Raw genomic sequence first — 21,646 nt, forward strand, 5'->3', positions numbered from 1 at the left:
TATTGTAATAATAAATAACTACGATATGTAAGTAGGCAAACAACATAACTCACAAGTAATTCAATTAACCACTTATAAAGAACTGTCAAAAATACTTGATAGATTCTTGATCTTCAATTGCTTTGTTCGATCAGCCAGAAATTTAAATTGAACAAATTTATGGAGAAAGCGTAAACCATATTTGTGGAGAAATCCTAAACCATATTTGTGGAAAAAGTAGATAATTGCTTTGTTCAACTACCGATTATTTTGAAAAAAGGAAAACTCCTATAAAAAGAATCCTAAACCAAAAGTGATATTACAATTGTTGAGAATCCTAAACCTAATTTAATCTAAAGTGAATCCTAAACTTGAAAGATATAATGTAAAAGAATCCTAAAGCTAAATTGAATCATACGCCTAAATAAAGAAGTCGTACCCTACAAAAAGGGGCTATAAAGGTTTCCGTTTTTGCCCCAAAACTTTTTTATTAGTGTTATAATTACAGTTTTATCTTAAGTAGAGTGAAATTATGAAGAATAAAAAAATCGATCAACATTTCGATAGGGCTTTCATTCTTTTAATTTAGTATAGATAGTTCGATTCTACAATACTAAAAAAGAATTAGAAGGTAATTACAAGGCGGGAATTGGGGCTAAATTTTATTTCTTGAATGAGAATTGTCAGTAAATATCCTGTTAACTCTTGAATAATCACATCTAGAAAGTGCAAGGAGATCATAAAAAGCAAAAAATCACTACTTTCAGTTCATGGGAGGGTTTGCATTTGGAAGTATCTCAATTGCAAGCTAAGGTTCACTATGTATTTTATTTCCAAACCTCAATATTCAAGCAATAATTTTCCATAAAAGATCCAGTATAGCAACAAATATGATAAATGCATAGTGCAATTTTCTATATTTCCAGATTTATAACAATACGAGTTAGTTACATGTAAAAACAGCACGAGCTAGTAAGTTTTCAGACTGGTAATTCAAAAATAGTCACCATTTGTAAAGTCATTGAAAAATAGCCACTATTTTGCTGCAACACGGACCGGTCCAGCATAATATACTGGAGATTGGTGCACCTGTATATGAACTTCCAGCATATTATGCTGGAACTCTAACACGCGGAAAGTTCCAGCATAATATACTGGAGATTGGAGCACTTGTGTATGAACTTCCAGCATATTATACTGGATCGGTATATTATACTGGAACTCCAGTATATTATGCTGGAATATTTTTCAAATTTTGAACAGTATTTTCGTTCAGATTTATCTTTACATGAAAAATGGTTAAATTTCGATTAATTTTGAAATTATGGCTAGTTTTCAATTATCACTTGTAAATTAGCTATTTTTGAATTTCACCCTGGTTACATTGAGTATTGTAATTTGTAGTCTAACCAGAGTCCACATGGATAATGATGTTGTTAGCTGAAACGTGCAAGGAACAACCAAGTAGCATCTTGTAAAACGACTAAATATTGTGGTAATTAAGTTGTAACCTGAAAAAATGGTATTCTTTATAGCCACCCATTTGCCATTTCCTTTAATAAGTAGTTGATGATAATGGAAGTAAATAAGTAATGTATAATCGACATTTTCTCTTCTATTATTCAAGAACACGCTCCCATACAGAAATTAAAAAGATACATAATTTACAAATTGATTGATTAAAAAGAATCCAAACCATGAGCCACGTATGCTGTACGTAACTCCCACAAAATATGTCTTTTTTTTTTATTCTCTTGAAAGCTTATTTATTGCGAGTCATCATCAATTCTGTTGATAGTCTACGTACTAAAATTCTAGTTGAATTTAGGTTAGTTTTAGGTCTGGAAGTTAGCTCTTGCCAAGTATGTGACCTGTATTAGTTATTTTTGGTCTTACATACGTTAATGCATATAGGTATGACACTTATTGGTATTAGGTCGGATCATTTTTTTTTAATAATTAGGTTATTATATATTAGACTGAAAAATTTAAAAAAATAAAAAATAAAAAAATATTATCGGAAAGTGGTATTTTCCGTTAACTATGGTTTTTGTGTGAGTTAGTGAAAGTTCCATGACTTTTGTGTAAGAAAATATAGTTATATGACTTTGATGAAAAAAATTATAGTTATATGACCATTTGTAAAATTTACCCGGCCAATGCTATATTGGCGTGAAAGTCAAATTTTAGCATAACACTTCTAATTTTCTTTTTATTGTGATTTTTCTCCTATCTTACACGAGCGCTACCTTTTAGTAGGATTCTTATGTGATAACTCTTATATATGAGAGTTCTATCTTTCTCCAAAACATTCTCATCTACAAAAAATATCACATAAGAGTCCAAGTTAATTATACGTTTTACATAATTAACACTGAGAAGGTTTTAGTCACATTCCATCCAAATACTTATATTTATTACTTATATTTCAGTGAATTACAATCTTCCTCCAGGTGTTAGCAAAGGGCCAAGACAAAACATAAAATGGCACACAAGTGGAAATTAAAAAATGTCAACATATGTATAGCAATAAATATAAGCTTTTAAATTGAATGACGATATGGAGGTGAAGAATGCATGGATGTACCTAATTAACTCCCAACTGCAACCAAACAGCTACCTCCCCCCAACCCAAAGGCCAAATGCACAATCAATTACTACCAACTCGTTATTTCACTTTTTTTCGAATTTTTTTTATTTTTTTTCGAAATCAATGTTTGATCATAAAAATTTTAATTTTTACTTGAAAATGAATTTAGACATTTTTCGAAAATTTGAAAAACTCCAAAAAACTATTTTTCAAAATTTTCACTTCAGATCACTCATAAAAATTAAAAAACAGTCCAAAATTATATTCATATTCAAACACAACTCTAATTTTCAAATACCATTTTCACTTAATTTTTTTTTTCACTTTTTGCCGAAATTTTACAATTCTTATGTTCAAACGGCCACTAAGTTTCTTCTTAAGGTAGTATCTAGAAATATTTTATACTGACGACAAGACTCAGCAAGAGAATGTTTTTAATACTTTGATATGGTAAATTTTGTGAACTTCTCATTATATATTAGGGTAATTATTTTTCTAACGTAACAGATAGAAAATTCCTGTTTGTTCATTTATTTTTTGATATATTTTACATCTGAAACACCCTTGATTTAGGTTATGATATAAGGGAGAAAAGTCAATCTTTTTTGCATGAGACGACCAAAAGGAAATAGGTGGAGATTTGTTATAAACAAACTTCGTTCTAGATAGATCATTATCAATAAATAACATTCAATGATTTAAATAGGAGAAGGGTCGGTCGACTGCACTACCCAACTTTCATTCAAAACCCACCTAAGTTTCCAACCCCCTCTTTAGTCTGGAAATACCAACAAAAAAAAAAGTTTTAAAAAACGAAGTACCCCAAAATATATTTTTTTTAAAAAAGTGCGCACGCCCAAAGTAAATAAAACATGAGGTTTCTTCTTTGAAATCGTTAATTAATTTAATAGATACCGATTCAGATGTAAAAAAGAAAATAATAGATGCCAATTTGAATGATATCAAAGTTTTTTTCTTTGATACATTTAATTTAGCGGATACAGATTTAAATTGTAACAAGAGAATAATGAATGCCGATTTCACTTGAATTTGCTCTGAATCCCGTAGCTAGAAAGTTATTGAAATTCAAACTCTCAGACAATATTGAATTGTGATCGACTGATCCGTTAACTGCTTAAGATTAAGATTGACTCTACAACCTAACTTATGGGGTTAGGCCAACAGCTTGAGCTATCCCCTATGTTGGACTTTAGCAACAGTTCTCTTTCAACCTGAGAATTTATTTGCTTGTAGGAGTATTTTTATTTTATTTTTGTTACAATCATTTGGTATAGGGGATTATTAGCTCGATTAATTTAGAAGACTCATTAAAGGAGAAGTACTTCATATCAGTGTTTTAAAAGACGTGAGGTGTAAGGCGGGCGTTTTACATATGCCTCAGCGAGGTGTAAGCCCCGAGGCACGGGGCGTAAGCCCCATATGTATTTAATTTTTAATATTTTATAAAATAATATAATGATAGCAAATATTTATAAACATGTAAAATTACATAAAAATTGAAGAAAACTATATATATTTATGCTCCATAAATATGTGAAATATATATAATATCTAGCATGATTCTTAAGTATAACTAATGCATACAAATCACGTATAACGTCTTTAATTTTCAAATAATTAAAAACTTACAATTTCTTTAAAAAAAATGATCAAACTCCACATTTTACCTTTTCTAAAAGTAAATAATTAATAAAATCTTATTATTACGATAATTAAAATATTACTCCTTCATGAATAAATACAAATTAGTTTAAGATATCAAATTAATAAAAGTGTATAACAAGGAGGGACAAATGAACTAAGACACGACCAATAACAAGTGAAGATATAAATTCGCAATACTATGTCTCATTATTAGAGTTATGCTCAATCTTCATATTTCTATCGATGAATAGAACTTTTATCATTAATTTGTTAAAGAATTTTGAAGATCAACGATATTAATTAGGAAATTCGACACGTGATTTGCGTTAGGACTGTTAGGCGAGCCCCGAGCGTTGGGCGTTAGGCGTGTTTAGGGCGCACGGTCGGGCGCTTGGGGCGTAAGCCTCACAGAACTAAGCCCCATACATGAGTCCCAGGACGTTTTGCAAGTGCCCTGCCCAGGGCCCTGAGCGAGTCCCAAAAATACCTTTTAAAACACTGCTTCATATTAGGAATTTCTCCGTTTTCAAAACTTGAATGTGAGACTCTTGTTAAGAGTTAAGGGATCACATCCATAATATCCTTTAATAATCTAACTGTTTTAAGTGTCTTGACAACGTTGCTATGAAATTTCCAACATTTGAAAAGAATGGAGGTAAATTAAGGAGAAAAATTCTCTACTCATTACAAACAAATACTTTTATCCGTTCCATTTTATGTAATTATATTTTTTTTAGTCTGTTTAAAAAAAATATTCCCTTTCTAAATATAAAAATAAGTCAACTAGAGAAATCTTTAGAGTCATACAAATATTATAATAGTGGCGGACTCAGGATTTTGTGCAATCGGGTTCAATCTTAGAAGTATATAAATTTAGTGGTAAAATAATAGTTATCAAGTGAGTTTAAATTAAATACTTATGCAAAATTTACACAGCTTTAATCCTAATTTATATATATACACAATATTATTATTTTGTGAAGCGAGTTTAGTTGAACCCGCTAACCACCACTTGGGTCCGCCACTGATTATAACATATTTAAATTATTTTATTTCTTTCTTTAACTTCATATCCAATCAAGACCTGCATTTTGCATTAAAAAGATGGCCTCTCACTGAATGATTCTATTGATTATGTAACGTAGGTAGAATCCTTGGTTCAGATTGAAAAGTGTAGATGGAAACTACCACCAAAAAAAGGGAAAATATGGGGAGTGGGCACAAGCAGGACCACGTGCTGTACCCCCTTAATATTTAACAACCACGCACCCAACCAATCCTAACCAAATTAATCAACCTATAAACTAATTCCACATTCTCAAACCATCTTCACTTCCCTCCCCCCTCTCCTTACTATTTATTACAAAAGAAAAAAACAGTATTCAGATTTGGATTTTGGACTATCACACACTATGCTCATTTGCTAATTTTCACCTACAATTCTTGGTACCATTTATGCTTCATACAACCCCCCCTATCTAATTCAAGAATTCCCTCACTTCCATTTCTTTTCTCTAAAGATTGCAGCTTTTTGCCATTTACCCGAAAAGGTGAAATTTTTCTCAAACTCTGGTAAAATTTAAATGCCAATTTAGTATATTTCTACCTTTTGGGTGTATATTACTTCTTTTCTTGATGTGGGGTTCTAGTTTTAGGCTCCATCATACTGAAACAGAGTCTGAATTTACTGCAAACTGTGAAAGGTGCTATTTTTCTTCATTTTATTTGTTTTTTTGGTGAATATTAGTTGTTTTGGTTAATTTCTAATGTGTAACTGGACTTTATTGGATAGGCAATTGGCTCATTCTGTTCTCAATTCTTGAGTTTTTTCTTTTCTTTTGGTTTTCTTTAATGCCAACTGTGATAATGCATCTCAGTGAAATCTGCTGAATTTTAAAGTTGTAATTTGTATCTATTCAACTGTATATGCTTGCTATCTTGGGGTGGGGGTGGGGGGTTTGCTTTACTTTTATTTTCTTTTGGTTCTACTTTTGGAAGTATTTTCATCTTTTATTTTCTTTTAATTTTGGCTAACATACATTGGAACTATGAGATAAATAAGTTTATCTTTTGATCCTACGTAAAGTTGCTTTCTTGGAATTTTTGTTATGATCACCATTTGGTTGTGTTTGAAATTGAATTAATAGCTTTTGTCAATTCCGAAATTGGATTATGCCATAGGAGATCAAGAAGTACTCTATTAGTTAGTGCTTTGTCTCTCAGCTGTTTTTTGGTTAATTGAGTTGTGTTTGATGATTACAAGTAATCAAATACAGTTTCTTTTGGTTTCAGATAGTGCAATATGTCAGAATCTCAAAGGAGGCCAGCAGTGATAGGCATAAAAAATGGCGATGGATATATTAATGGTGCGCTTCCACTGAGGTCTCCAATTGCTAGATCGGAAGTTGCTGAGTTCTGTAATGCCCTTGGCGGGAAGCAGCATATTCATAGTATCTTAATTGCAAACAATGGAATGGCTGCGGTCAAATTTATACGTAGTATTAGGACGTGGGCTTATGAGACATTTGGCACAGAGAAGGCAATATTGTTGGTGGCAATGGCTACACCTGAGGACATGCGAATAAATGCGGAGCACATTAGAATAGCTGATCAGTTTGTAGAAGTTCCTGGTGGGACAAATAACAACAATTATGCCAATGTGCAGCTCATTGTTGAGGTTTGTAAATATCTTTCCTTTTTTCTTAAGAATTTAGCACCTCAAAGCCTGATATACAAGCTGAATTATCCATCTAATATGTAAAAGTTGCATTAAAAGTAACCTTTAAGCTGACCTTTCATCAGAAGCCAAATGACATGTTTTTCTGTGCATGTTAGTGTATCTGTCCGCAGTCTTAAAAACCTGCATGTAAGGGGAACAGGGACTTTATGCCAAAACGATGCAAATAGTGAAGAGAGTATGATTTTTTTTAACACATTTGGAGCTGAACAAATTTTGGATGCCTCCCATGACGTAACGAGTTTGAAAACTGCTGATACAGTGTTTACTTTCTTTTGTTTAGATGGCGGAGATAACTCATGTTGATGCAGTTTGGCCTGGTTGGGGTCATGCATCTGAAAACCCTGAACTACCTGATGCATTGTGTGCAAAGGGGATCGTATTCCTTGGCCCACCTGCTACATCAATGGCAGCACTTGGGGACAAAGTAGGCTCATCATTGATTGCTCAAGCTGCACAAGTACCAACTCTCCCATGGAGTGGCTCCCACGTAAGTCTTTATGTTGGGATTTTGCTCCACTTGTTTCATAGTGTCAGTATGTTTTTAATGGACAATAGTTAATCTCCAGGTCAAAATTCCTCCAGAGAGCTGCTTGGTCTCTATACCAGATGAAATATATTCCAAAGCATGTGTTTATACAACGGAAGAAGCAATTGCTAGTTGTCAAGATGTAGGTTACCCGGCGATGATTAAAGCATCGTGGGGAGGTGGTGGTAAAGGCATAAGAAAGGTCTGTCCCTTAACAGACATTATTGCAAGTAGTCTAGCTGCTTATTATTTGATGTTACATTGGCTTATCTGACCAATATTTAATCTGATATATTCTTTCATCAGCATTTCCTTCCTGAATGAAAATGTTAGAAGGTATTCACTGTACCTAATTATCGGGTATTTAGCTATTTCTTGCTCGCTCCAGGTTCACAATGATGAAGAAGTTAGAGCACTGTTCAAGCAAGTTCAGGGTGAAGTACCTGGCTCCCCCATATTTATAATGAAAGTTGCTTCCCAGGTTAGACCACTTCCATCTTGTCCAACGTTAATGCACTGACTTAGCCTCAGAGAGAACCTTTCTGAATAATGGAAGTCCTCTATTTATTATCAATTTTCTTTTGTTAACTAGAGTCGACATCTAGAAGTCCAGTTGCTTTGTGATCAATATGGCAATGTTGCAGCCTTGCACAGCCGTGATTGCAGTGTTCAAAGGCGTCACCAAAAGGTTAGTTTATATTTAACTTTTGGCTATTTGTTTAGCAATTCATGATCAAGAAAAAGTTACTCATCTTAATTTGCAAATGTGAGACAGAGGAATCTGCATGAAGCAGCCAAGGGTAAACGTATATTGATTGTTGTCACTAACATGCTCAATATCTTGAAATTTAGATTATTGAAGAGGGGCCAATAACAATTGCTTCTCCAGAGACGGTGAAAAAACTTGAGCAGGCTGCTAGAAGACTGGCCAAATCTGTCAATTATGTTGGAGCTGCCACTGTTGAGTACCTTTATAGTATGGATACGGGGGAGTACTATTTCTTAGAACTCAACCCACGGTTACAGGTTGGTTACATTTGCAGTCTGCATCATGCAGACCCATGCCAAATTTTGTTATTCACCAAGTATAGGCGATCCAAAATAGTTTTGTTTTGTCATTATAGATAGTTATTGTTTCATTGTATTTAAAGGCCAATGCATCAACGGTTAAAAATACATGAAGTAATTTGATGTTGATTGCCACTGTAAAAGCTTTTTTATTTTATTTTTTATTTAAATAGAATTCATTTTCATTTTGTTCTTGAAATTTGTCAAGAAATATTCTTATATTTTCCACATCTATTAGGTGGAACACCCCGTAACTGAATGGATTGCAGAAATGAATCTGCCAGCAGCCCAAGTTGCTGTCGGAATGGGGATCCCATTGTGGCAAATTCCAGGTTTACTCTCTTCCTTATCACTTTCCTTCGCTTAATATGTTTTGGTTCCTACGCCTCCATTATTAAGTGCTCATTTGTGATTATATTAGAAATAAGACGATTCTACGGGATGGAACATGGTGGAGGATATGACGCTTGGAGAAAAACATCAATTGTTGCCACACCGTTTGATTTCGACAAGGCTGAATCAACAAGGCCAAAAGGTCATTGTGTGGCTGTTCGTGTTACAAGTGAGGATCCTGATGATGGTTTTAAGCCTACCAGTGGTAAAGTACAGGTCGGGATTAATAACTACTAATAAAATTCACTTTCGTTGCATAATCTCATGATTTTAGGATGAATCCATGTTAATCTAATGACATCCTGTAGGAGCTGAGTTTTAAAAGCAAGCCGAATGTGTGGGCCTACTTCTCTGTAAAGGTATGTGCTTGTAAAGTAAATGGAAACAGAACATTGGAATCCTTGGATTATTGCTGAGCTTCAAGATATTTGCTTGCAGTCTGGTGGAGGCATTCATGAGTTTTCAGATTCTCAGTTTGGTACGTTGAATTTCAATTATGCAGTTGTTTTCTCTTTTCTAGGGGGTGGGGGTTAATAAGTTTGTTTCCTCTTTTCTTTTTGGCAGTCTTGAGTTTGTAGTTCAACAAGAAACATAATTTGTTTTCTTTATTCAGTTTTTTCAAATCAAAATACTTACTAAGACCTACAACATGCAGCGTCAATTAGGCATATCCTCTTTTCCCACTTTGGCTCCTGGATGGTTATGCTTAATGACTCAAGCTTTTAAAAGAAAGCCTTTTGCTTCCTTCTATCTAAAAGAAGAAATTTGCTTATATTATACAACTCTTTTAAGTGAATATTCTGTTATGTGATATGGAAGGATTGGTCGTAATTATGTTAAGAGTTCTGTTAAAATTGAATGGAAAAGTTCCTTTTGCACTTGTTGCTTTGTGATGCAGTTTTCTCCACATCGTCATATAACATTTAAAGCAAGTAAGTTTAAGCAACTTTAACCTAAATTAGTTAACAAATACATTGTGAAGAATTTGTATCAGCAGAGTGTGCACAAATCAGTATCATTTGTAGTTTGTTGTACTAATTATAAAAAAGTAAGAAAATTAAATTGCTCATGTCGAACAAGTTGTTACAGTAGAGTACTGATGTATAACATCAGTTAAACTGGTATCTTTATAGGTGGCTACAAAAGTGCAAATTAAAGATGTAAGACTTTTTGATAAATCTGAATCCTTAATATTCACTTTGTGGCCACCTACAGAATTTTGAAATAAATTGCTGCTATTCATGTTTTTTTTGCGTGTATATGTCAATATTCGTTTAGGAGATCCTGACAGAAGGTTATGGTGATAGATTAATCTTTTCTTTTTTTGAACAGGAGATTTAATCTTGTCCGTTCTTTTGTTTCCTATTTTCCCAAGTGAACTCCTGTTCTGGCGTTTCATGATAATATACCATCTTATCACACCCATGGCTGGAAACTGTTATAATCTCTCATGAAGATCTTTTCCATGCATCTTCTAGGTGTCAAGCCTTGACCTTTTGAAACTTATGGGCTTTTAAATCTTCCCGCAGGACATATTTTTGCATTTGGAGAATCCAGAGCCCTAGCCATTGCAAACATGGTCCTCGGACTGAAGGAAATTCAGATACGCGGAGAAATTCGCACAAATGTTGATTACACAATTGATCTATTACATGTAGGTGTCTCAGATACACAACTCTAAGCCTGAGTCCTCAGTTTTATTTCTCTTTTATAAAGTTGGACATTACTGCAGGCTTCCGATTATAGAGAGAACAAAATACACACAGGCTGGTTGGATAGTAGAATCGCTATGAGGGTTAGAGCAGAAAGACCTCCTTGGTATCTTTCTGTGGTTGGAGGAGCTCTTTATGTAAGTATACAATTTTTGTTGTAGGTCCTTAAAATTTTAATCTTGGACAATTTTATTGCAAACCTAAATGATAAAAAATACTATGTTGCAAATTTAGTGGTTAATATCTTCCTTTTCCTGTTAATTTGCCCGACTCAGAAAGCATCTGCAAGTGGTGCAGCATTGGTTTCTGAATATGTTGGTTATCTTGAAAAAGGACAAATCCCGCCCAAGGTATCAGACGCAGAATGCTTGTCTCTCTCTGAACTACCCGTTTTGTCTATTTCAACTTCAAAATAACCAGTCATCCTTCTGTGTGCAGCATATATCTCTTGTGAACTCTCAAGTCTCACTTAATATTGAAGGGAGCAAGTACACTGTAAGTAATGTGTTTTACTCACTTCATGGTACACAGCTGTTTCCTCTGGGCCTTGGTTGGTGTTGGTAGATAAATATAGATGTTGGAAAATTTGGAATTATCCTCCTATCTCAAGAAGCAAGATTAAGAAATTAATTGCGTATCTTCCTTTTTCATTCTGGCCAAGCTGGATGTTCTGCAACTAACTGGTTTTGGTGGTTGTGTCTCCTAGATTAATATGGTGAAGGGAGGGCCAGGAAGCTATAGGTTGAGGATGAACGACTCAGAGATTGAAGCAGAAATACATACTCTACGTGATGGAGGACTACTGATGCAGGCAATTATAAATCACTCTGCAACTTGTTACAATGCCATTTTCTAACAAATTACACCATTGTTTGTAATAGCCTTATTATTCTATGTTGTATATTACCTTGTAGAAACAATATTGACAAAACAACTACATTGGTTTCCTTTCACATTTGAAATAGTATTATTTACATTCTAAGTTCACTTGATCACTGCAGCTGAACGGAAATAGTCATGTTATATATGCTGAGGAGGAAGCAGCTGGAACTCGTCTTCTCATTGATGGAAGGACTTGCTTGCTGCAGGTGCCAATAGATTTTCAGTTCCCAGTATGTCTTTGCTTTTTAAGAACTTACACCTTCTTATCACATAATGTTCCTTGCTTTCAGAATGATCATGATCCATCCAAGCTAGTGGCAGAGACACCGTGCAAACTTTTGAGATATTTGATATCTGATGGCAGTCATGTTGATGCTGATACACCTTATGCAGAGGTTGAGGTTATGAAGATGTGCATGCCCCTTCTTTCACCTGCTTCAGGAGTTATCCATTTTAAGATGTCTGATGGTCAAGCAATGCAGGTAACCATATTGTCATATGACCATAGTTTTTATGTCCTTTACAGATTCTTAAAACAAATGTAACTTTTATTTGTAGGCTGGTGAGCTCATAGCATCTCTTGATTTAGATGACCCTTCAGCTGTTAGAAAAGCAGAGCCTTTTCTTGGAAGTTTTCCGCTTCTGGGACCTCCAACTGCTATATCCGGAAAAGTTCATCAGAGGTGTGCTGCAAGTCAGAATGCAGCAAGGATGATTCTTGCTGGATATGAGCATAATGTCGATGAAGTAAGTAATCTCATATAATTACATGATGTTGGTGCAGAAAACAACTAACATGCTTTCAGCTAAGTAGACATAAAGAAATCATTTTTCTCCAAGTGATGAAACGAAACTCTTTTTCTGTCCAGGTGATTCAAAACCTGCTAAGTTGCCTGGATAGTCCTGAGCTTCCCTTCCTGCAGTGGCAAGAGTGCTTAGCAGTGCTGGCAACACGACTTCCTAAGGACCTGAGGAATGAGGTAAAGGACTATACCCTTGATGTTTCTTCCATTGGGGAAAAATTGTAGTTTTTTCTAGCTCATAATTTTGCCATGTACTCTCCTTTCAGTTGGAAGCAAAATATAAGGAGTATGAGGGCTTGCAAAATGTTGAATTTCCAGCCAGAATTCTGAGAGGCGTTCTTGAAGTGAGTCTTTTATCATTTTCCTCTTTCTTTGACATAATACCTTGTTCTTCTTTATTTATCTTGATACTATTATTCATTTATTTGTGTTTTATCTCTGTCTTGGTACAGGCACACTTAAGGTCGTGCTCTGATAAAGAAAGGGGAGCTCAAGAAAGATTAGTTGAACCTTTATTGAGTGTTGTCAAGTCCTACGAGGGTGGAAGAGAGAGTCATGCCCGTGGAATTGTCCACTCCCTTTTTGAAGAGTATCTATCTGTTGAAGAATTGTTCAGTGACAACATCCAGGTCGGTTGCCTATTTGTTATAATCATCCCCATGTGTTTAAGTTTGACAAGCTTCTGACTTGGATGGATGTAGGCTAAACAAAGTTCTTAAAAATGTATGTCCTAATTTATGATATCATAAGAGGAAACAACGATGATTCATAATGTAGCAAGTTAATTAAATACTAGAAATATTAAAGAAGTTTTACAACAGACACAATGCCCTAACCTCTTATCACTTAAAATTCCTTGAAGGTTTTTTCCATTTCTTTAATTGAATTTTGTTGTTATCAAGTCTAAGTAGAGTATTCTATGCCATAGACCTATAGTTACAGAGTTTTTCCAGATATGAGGGCATTTAATATCTGAGGTGATAAGCGATAACCGCTAACAAGTTTGTTTGATTTGTAGCTGTCCTCTTTTTGGTAAATTATCCCAGTAGAAGCCCTTGAGCACATTTAGAAGATAAAAAAAGGCAACTTATGTTTGCATTTCCAGTTTTCTCTAGTAACCACCTTCCTGAAATGTGGCCTGTTTGTTAACTGACTTTTTTGCCTAATGAATGATGTTCAGATCATCTCTGCATTCTCTCTCAGTTAACGATTCAAACTTGCCACTGTTATTACTCAAAGAAATCAGATAAAATATACAATCACAAAATAGGGAGGGATTCAGATGACCTCATAAATCTGATGTTGTTTGATTCTTCATTGAAATTGAGTTCAGTTCTCTTCCCTTCCTTTTTCAGGCTGATGTAATTGAACGCCTCCGACTTCAATACAAGAAAGATCTCCTGAAGGTTGTTGACATTGTGCTTTCTCACCAGGTATTTGCAGACTATTCATATTTGTTTTTGTTTTGTTTATTAGTGCAAAAGCAAACTATTAATATGACAGGAGTTCCTTTTTCCGGTCTGATTTATGCTGGAAGGTATCATGTATTAATAATGTGTTATTTTCCAGGGTGTTAGGCGTAAAAATAAGCTTATACTTAGTCTGATGGAGCAGTTGGTATATCCAAATCCAGCAGCATACAGGGATAAACTTATCCGTTTTTCAGCACTCAACCATACGAATTATTCTGAGGTTGGTCCTTTAGCTAATTTCTTGAGTTAGATATATTCACACATTAGACAAATAGCATGTGCATTGTATTTGGCACCTATAAATATATCTGTCCTGTATTTATCAAGTTATCAATAAATCTCTTCTTTCCTCTTCTTTGAGGCCACGTTTCTGTCATTTGTATTCTTAACCTGGCAATAGTCATTTATCAAGCTCACTGCCTGGAAGTTCTTCAAGATCAGCATTAGTAACATTTTCTTTGCTGATCTACTCCTTGATTTCTCTTGTCGTGTGGACCTTGTAGACTTGGTACACATTTTCTTGATCACTTCATAATGTTGGTATCAATCAAAGATGGTTCTTATGCCTGCTTGACTATCTAGCCCGACCACCATCCTCAATTGCATTTATTTACTGACCCTTGATAAAGGAAAGTGGAAAACGAAAAGATTAAAAGGGAAAGGTCCTCCCTCTGTTTCCACTTTCAGGCACGACTAATACGACTTCTTATGGTCATTTTTTTAGTGACTATTTAAGAACATTGTCTGATTCTTAATATTTACTGTATTATCAAGTACCTAGAACTCCTTAAGAGTGATTCCTACGCCTAAATTATTCTCTGCAGTTGGCACTGAAGGCAAGTCAACTTCTAGAGCAAACTAAACTGAGTGAACTACGTTCAAGCATTGCGAGAAGTCTTTCTGAGTTAGAGATGTTCACTGAAGAAGGTGACAATATGGATACACCTAAGCGGAAAAGTGCCATCAACGAAAGAATGGAAGTTCTAGTAAGTGCTCCGTTAGCTGTCGAAGATGCACTTGTAGGTCTTTTTGATCACAGTGATCACACCCTTCAGAGGAGGGTTGTGGAGACTTATGTTCGAAGACTATATCAGGTACTGTGTTTCTGCTTTTTAAGGTTTTACTTGTCTTGCTTTGCCTATTTTTGTCAGATAGATATGATTTTAATTCTAACTTTTGATAACTATTCCAGCCCTACCTTGTTAAGGAGAGTGTGAGGATGCAGTGGCACAGATTTGGACTAATAGTTACATGGGAGTTCTTAGAAGAACATGTGGAGAGAAAGAATGGGCCTGAAGACAATAAGATGGATAAACCATTAGTTGAAAAACGCAGCGAAAGAAAATGGGGAGCCATGGTAATAATCAAATCTCTCCAACTCTTGCCATCAGTATTAACTGCTGCATTGAGGGAAACAGCACACAACTTGCACAAAGAGATGTCAAATGGATCCGTTCAACCAACCAATCATGGCAACATGCTGCATATTGCATTGGTGGGCATCAACAATCAAATGAGTTTGCTTCAGGATAGGTATCACAAGTGTCCTTTGAATCCACTCTAAACTGCTACTTTGGATGTTATGTAGATGTAGGTAAATCGTAGACTACAGAAACATCTGTTTAAATCTGCTGTTAAACTTGAGATAGGGTTGCAATAATTTCAGCATCCTTACTTAGCAGATGATCAAACTAAATGAATGCAGCACTTCTCCTTAATCTTGGATTAGCTGCATTAGTAAATAGAAAAAATAAGTATTGGCCTTAACCTGGATGATATAAGAGAGAACCAAGTTTCTCACAGTAATTTCATACATCTTCATATGTGGCATGCTAAATCTCTTGCTTGTGCATCTGATCTACTGATCTGCTGGAAACAGGAGTAACATGTATTTATTCTCTTGCTTATCATTGGTATACACTACTGCAGTGGCGATGAAGATCAGGCTCAAGAAAGGATCAACAAGTTAGCTAAAATATTAAGAGAGAAAGATGTGAGCACCAGCCTTAAAAGTGCAGGTGTTGGGGTTATCAGCTGCATCATACAGAGAGATGAAGGGCGAGGTCCAATGAGGCACTCCTTTCACTGGTCACTTGTGAAGCTGTATTATGAGGAGGAGCCTCTGTTGCGTCATCTGGAGCCTCCGCTATCCATTTACCTTGAATTGGTCTATATTCTGCAACTCTTTTTCATGCTTCTTGTACCCTTTTATTATTATCCTTTTGGTTCTAAGACCTAATTTACGTTCATAATCTCCCAACAATACAGGACAAGCTTAAGGGCTATGATAACATAAAGTACACTCCATCCCGGGACCGTCAATGGCATCTTTATTCTGTTGTAGACAAGCCACCTCCAATCCAGAGGATGTTTCTCAGAACACTTGTAAGACAACCCACATCAGATGAAGGTCTACTAGCATATCAAGGATTGGATCGGGGAACCGCTCCATCTCCTTTGGCTTTGTCTTTTACTTCAAGGAGCATCTTGAGGTCCTTAACATCTGCCCTGGAGGAGCTTGAACTTAATCTCCATAGTACAACATTAAAATCTGACCATGCTCATATGTACTTGTACATTTTGCGTGAGCAACAGATAGATGATCTATTTCCCTATCATAAGTAAGATATTTTAAGGAGTTCTGCTTGCTATTTAGGTAAAAATATTGGCATGCTAAGCTCATTGTTTTTTCCCCCATAAATCCACTACAGGAGGGCAGACCTAAACATTGAGCACGAAGAAGGTGCTGTTCATAAAATCTTGAAAGAGTTGGCTTGTGAAATTAATGCATCTGTTGGTGTTAGGATGCATAGGTTAGGTGTATGTGAGTGGGAAGTGAAACTCTGGATATCATCTGCAGGAGAAGCCAATGGTGCTTGGAGGGTTGTGGTTGCAAATGTGACAGGGCACACCTGCATTGTGCATGTAAGTGTCATTTAGTAACTAATTTGGAATTTATCTGATAACTATCTGCTTGTGGTGTTTATGCACAACTTGAAAAAACATCAGTCCATAGTTTGGGCTTGGATTGGAAACGATTACTTTCTTTTATTGGCTGATCTTTCCATATGCTTTCCAGGAGTATTTTAGCTCTATCAGGGATTTTTATGCCAGTAGAAAATATAAAGAACTTCTAGTACTCTATATTTTAATCTCATTTTGGCCTTGTATGAATTTAAATGAAAAAACAGTCAGTGAGCATTCATATAGCCGCCCCCTAACTTGTTTAAAACTGAGGTTTAATTGTTGTATATTCTTTTGGTATAGGGATTAAAGTTCCTATGACTATGATGGAAACTGTGTACATTCTGTATTAGTGCCAAGGGACTCACATATCTTGTTCCGTTCTATTGGGTTAAACCATGGTCTTAACCTATAATTTTTATATGATGAAAGTGTCATGACTTTTATTCTCTCTCCATGTATTGTGTGTCCGCGAAACACTTTGATTTAAGATTGACATCATAGTATTGGTAATTCAACTCTCAGATCTATCGGGAAGTTGAGAATGTGTCTGAACAAAGAGCGGTCTATCATTCAACCTCCGGGGATGGTCCTTTACATGGTGTACCTGTTACTGCACCTTATCCATCATTGGGGGTGCTTGACCAGAAACGGCTTTTGGCCCGGAAGAGTAACACCACTTACTGCTACGATTTCCCACTGGTAAACATCAAACTAAAGTAGTCATTTATATTGGGTATTATCATCTGGATTAGTATCAACCTTTTGTAAACATCCCTTGTGCAGGCCTTTGAAGCCGTGTTGGAGAAGTCTTGGGCCACTGAGGCTCCACTAATAGAGTGGCCTAAGGGTAAGATCCTCTTGAAAGCCACAGAGTTAGCTTTTCCTGACCAAAAAGCTAGTTGGGGTACTCCTCTTGTCCCTGTGGAGCGTCAGCCTGGCCACAATGACGTCGGTATGGTGGCATGGGTTATAGAAATGTCTACTCCTGAGTTCCCAACAGGAAGGAAAATAATTATTGTAGCAAATGACGTGACTTTCAGAAATGGATCTTTTGGTCCGAGAGAGGATGCGTTTTTCCAAGCTGTGACTGATGTTGCTTGCACCCAGAAGTTGCCACTTATTTATTTGGCAGCAAATTCAGGGGCTCGTATTGGTGCTGCAGAGGAGGTCAAATCTTGCTTTAAAGTTGGGTGGTCAGATGAGTTGAGCCCTGAGCGGGGTTTTCAGTATGTTTACTTGACTCCTGAAGATCATGAACGAATGAAATCTTCTGTCATTGCTCATGAACTGAAGTTGTCAGATGGAGAGATCCGATGGGTTATAGATACTATAATAGGAAAAGAGGATGGCCTCGGAGTTGAGAACTTAAGTGGTAGTGGAGCCATTGCCAGTGCATATTCGCGGGCATACCATGAAACATTTACCTTGACATACGTAACTGGCAGAACTGTGGGCATAGGTGCTTATCTTGCTCGTCTTGGCATGCGGTGTATACAGAGGCTCGATCAGCCTATAATTCTGACTGGTTATTCTGCACTTAACAAACTTTTGGGTCGAGAAGTCTACAGCTCGCACATGCAACTTGGTGGACCTAAAATCATGGCAACTAATGGTGTTGTTCATCTGACTGTCTCAGATGACCTTGAGGGGGTGTCTGCGATCTTGAAGTGGTTGAGCTTTGTTCCCCCATACTCTGGTGGTCCACTTCCTATTTTGACTCCCTTGGATCCTCCAGAGAGACCTATTGAGTATTTCCCTGAGACGACATGCGATCCAAGAGCAGCTATCTCTGGCTTTACAGATCCAAGTGGAAAGTGGTTAGGTGGCGTTTTCGACAGGGATAGCTTCGTTGAGACACTGGAAGGCTGGGCAAGAACCGTTGTAACAGGACGGGCAAAACTTGGAGGAATCCCTGTAGGAATAGTTGCTGTTGAGACCCAAACTATGATGCAAGTAATCCCTGCCGACCCTGGACAGCTTGATTCTCATGAAAGGGTTGTCCCTCAAGCAGGGCAAGTATGGTTTCCTGACTCCGCAACGAAGACAGCTCAAGCACTGATGGATTTCAATAGGGAGGAGCTACCTCTTTTCATTCTTGCCAACTGGAGGGGATTTTCAGGTGGACAAAGGGACCTTTTTGAAGGTATCCTCCAGGCTGGATCAACCATTGTTGAGAACCTTAGAACATACAAACAGCCTGTTTTCGTCTACATTCCTATGATGGGTGAGCTCCGTGGTGGGGCATGGGTGGTTGTGGATAGTAAGATCAATTCAGACCATATTGAAATGTATGCTGAACGAACAGCTAGAGGAAATGTCCTTGAGCCTGAAGGTATGATTGAGATCAAATTCCGGGCAAAAGAATTGCTTGAGTGCATGGGTAGGCTTGATCAACAGCTTATCGATCTCAAGTCAAAGCTTCAGGAAGCCAAGACTGCTAGGGTATATGCTAATATTGAAACCATACAGCAGCAAATAAAAACACGTGAGAAGCAGCTTTTGCCAGTATACACTCAAATAGCAACCAAGTTTGCGGAACTGCACGATACTTCATTTAGAATGGCTGCAAAGGGGGTAGTCAGGGAAGTGGTAAATTGGGAAACTTCTCGTTCGTTCTTCTACAGGCGATTGTTCAGAAGGGTTGAGGAGGAGACACTGATCAAAACTGTGAGGGATGCTGCCGGTGACCAGCTTTCTCACAAATCTGCAATGGACATGGTGAAAAGGTGGTTTCTGGATTCAAAAGAAGGCAGAGAAGATGCTTGGGCAGATGACGACGCTTTCTTCTCATGGAAGAACGACCCTAATAACTACGAGGAAAGCCTACAACAGTTGCGAGTACAAAAGGTGTTACTTCAACTATCCAAGATTGGTGATTCAACATTGGATTTACGTGCTCTACCACAGGGTCTTGCTGCTCTCCTACAAAAGGTTAGCTATCAGATTCCTACTTTGTCGCTGAGACTTCAATAAGCTGTCATCCTACCATTTTGTTATTATTTTTTTCAAGGTTTTTAAAGAAACTGACGTATTGGTCTCAAATGCAGGTTGAGCCAGCAAACAGAGAGCAGTTGATCAATGATCTGAGAAAGGTGCTTAATTAATCAACCAGTGTGTAGCTCGACGCCACTTGTTCCTGCTCTTTGGACCATATGTGCTGAACCTGAAATCTGCTAAGGCAGCCAGCACTCGACCTGTACTGCGAAGTGACGGTTCTCTAATGAATAAATATGCTTTCAACGAAGCGCTGGAGATGCTTTGCAGGTCATTGGTTCAACTTTGTGTAGTAGAATGTAGATATTAGAATCCTCAAGAGTGATGTAGATTACAGCATTCAATTGTTTGAGCTAAAAGATGTACGGCTTAGCAGGTTCCTTATTGAAATTCCTGCAGGCCTGATTATCATATAATGTATATCTTTATTGCTCCCTTTGTATAAGAATCAGTTAGCAGAATGCCCAAATAAAATATGAGGCTCCTGTAATTCATTCTTGAATGTAGTTAGCAATTGACCTCGTGAGCAATTCTTTGTCCTGTTAATTAGTAGTATTACATAAATTGGGACGAGAGAATTAATGTATTAAGTTTCATTTAGCTCTAATGTTTTGGTTTGGTAAACAATACTTCATTCACCTTTTGAACGAGACAAATAAACTCCCCTGAAGTTAAAGTCAGCAACCAAAAAGAGCTAATTATTGACAAAATGTTCAAAAAGTCAACACACAATTTCATGGGTTATAAATAAAAAAGTTGCACCTATAGAATATAAATAAGACCTAGTAGTGAGTTTTTGTTGATTCTCCTCGTTTATTTGTGAGTTAATACCTTAAAATCTCCCTAAACTATCATGTTTTTGTCAGTTTTCTATTTAAACTATTCACCCTGAATTATATTGATCTTCATATTAAAACCCTCTCATTGCATTCTTAAAGGTGCGTCTAGTACACGCTCCTAATTATCTAAAAAATGTGTCATGTAGCACTACACGTGGCTATTTAAATCAGTCTAAAACCCGCAAAACTTTTACTTTTTTATCAGATACCTACTTAAACTATCTGGTATTCCCAAAACCCCCCTGAACTATATTTCTCTATATATTAAAATCCCACGTTGGACTTTTAAAGGTGCGTCTGTCTAACTATATTAACTTATAGTTTGTACAAAATTTTTTTATATAGTTTACTCATGATGTATTACTCTCGAATGATTAATTAATTCTAGGAGTTTTGGCCAAAATAATATTTAACATACCATGTTAATTAATATTAGGTATAATTATTATTGTGATTTATACTAGACTCCAATTGAATAAGTTCTTATTTATATTCACTTTGTAGCGCAGTAAAAATATATAAAGGCATATAGTGTTGCATTTTTAAAAATCATCTTATATCACATAAAAAAAGATTACACAAAATAAAATTTCTCAAATAAAAAAACACAATTGGCCAGCAATTACATTCTCCAATTCCAGATTATATAAAGAAGGTTCAAGAGATCCATCTTCATTCTCTACAAGGTATTGAGTTTAATAAGAAGATTTAAATTAATATTCTATCAACAATATGTGTAAGACATGAAAGAAGACTAAAATAAGAAAAAGAATAAATTATTTTAGAGAAAACAAGAGGGGACAATTTTTTTAGAGGAAACCATATGGAGAACTAAAGGAAAAAGGTTAAAAATTGAAAAAAAAGGTGAAAAATAAAGAAGAACGATGAAAAAATAAGGAAGAATGGTGAAAAAATGAGGAAGAAATGTGGATATAACTGAAATAAGGAGAATATTTATTTGAAAAAATAAATTTGATAGGGGTTTGGCTAATTAGCCATTATTTTCTATCATGTGG

The 21,646-nt window shown here is 36.0% G+C and overlaps 1 protein-coding gene across 3 annotated transcripts; it reads left to right on the plus strand.

The window, feature by feature from the left end:
- Nucleotides 1–5,551: 5,551 nt before the first annotated feature.
- Nucleotides 5,552–20,321, plus strand: LOC107784654 (acetyl-CoA carboxylase 1). Of its 3 annotated transcripts, none has more exons than XM_075226363.1 (32): nt 5,552–5,784; nt 6,527–6,911; nt 7,255–7,461; nt 7,541–7,702; nt 7,889–7,981; nt 8,093–8,188; nt 8,353–8,526; nt 8,807–8,900; nt 8,990–9,177; nt 9,270–9,320; nt 9,400–9,439; nt 10,491–10,615; nt 10,694–10,810; nt 10,949–11,023; nt 11,112–11,168; nt 11,380–11,484; nt 11,675–11,761; nt 11,846–12,037; nt 12,114–12,302; nt 12,425–12,535; nt 12,625–12,702; nt 12,811–12,987; nt 13,714–13,791; nt 13,928–14,050; nt 14,655–14,924; nt 15,023–15,363; nt 15,760–15,997; nt 16,099–16,451; nt 16,542–16,755; nt 17,320–17,496; nt 17,581–19,728; nt 19,845–20,321. In XM_075226363.1, exons 2-32 carry the CDS (start codon nt 6,537–6,539, stop codon nt 19,899–19,901), a joined length of 6,792 nt encoding a protein of 2,263 aa, XP_075082464.1. In that variant the 5' UTR covers nt 5,552–5,784; nt 6,527–6,536; the 3' UTR covers nt 19,902–20,321. The 3 variants fall into 3 exon arrangements, with proteins under 3 accessions (XP_075082464.1, XP_075082466.1, XP_075082465.1); XM_075226365.1 differs by having other exon boundaries at nt 5,669–5,806; XM_075226364.1 differs by lacking the exon at nt 5,552–5,784 and adding an exon at nt 5,805–5,937.
- The last annotated feature ends 1,325 nt before the right edge of the window (nt 20,322–21,646 follow it).

Source organism: Nicotiana tabacum, chromosome 12 (genome assembly GCF_000715075.1).
Source record: "Nicotiana tabacum cultivar K326 chromosome 12, ASM71507v2, whole genome shotgun sequence".
Classification (NCBI taxonomy): Eukaryota; Viridiplantae; Streptophyta; class Magnoliopsida; order Solanales; family Solanaceae; genus Nicotiana; species Nicotiana tabacum.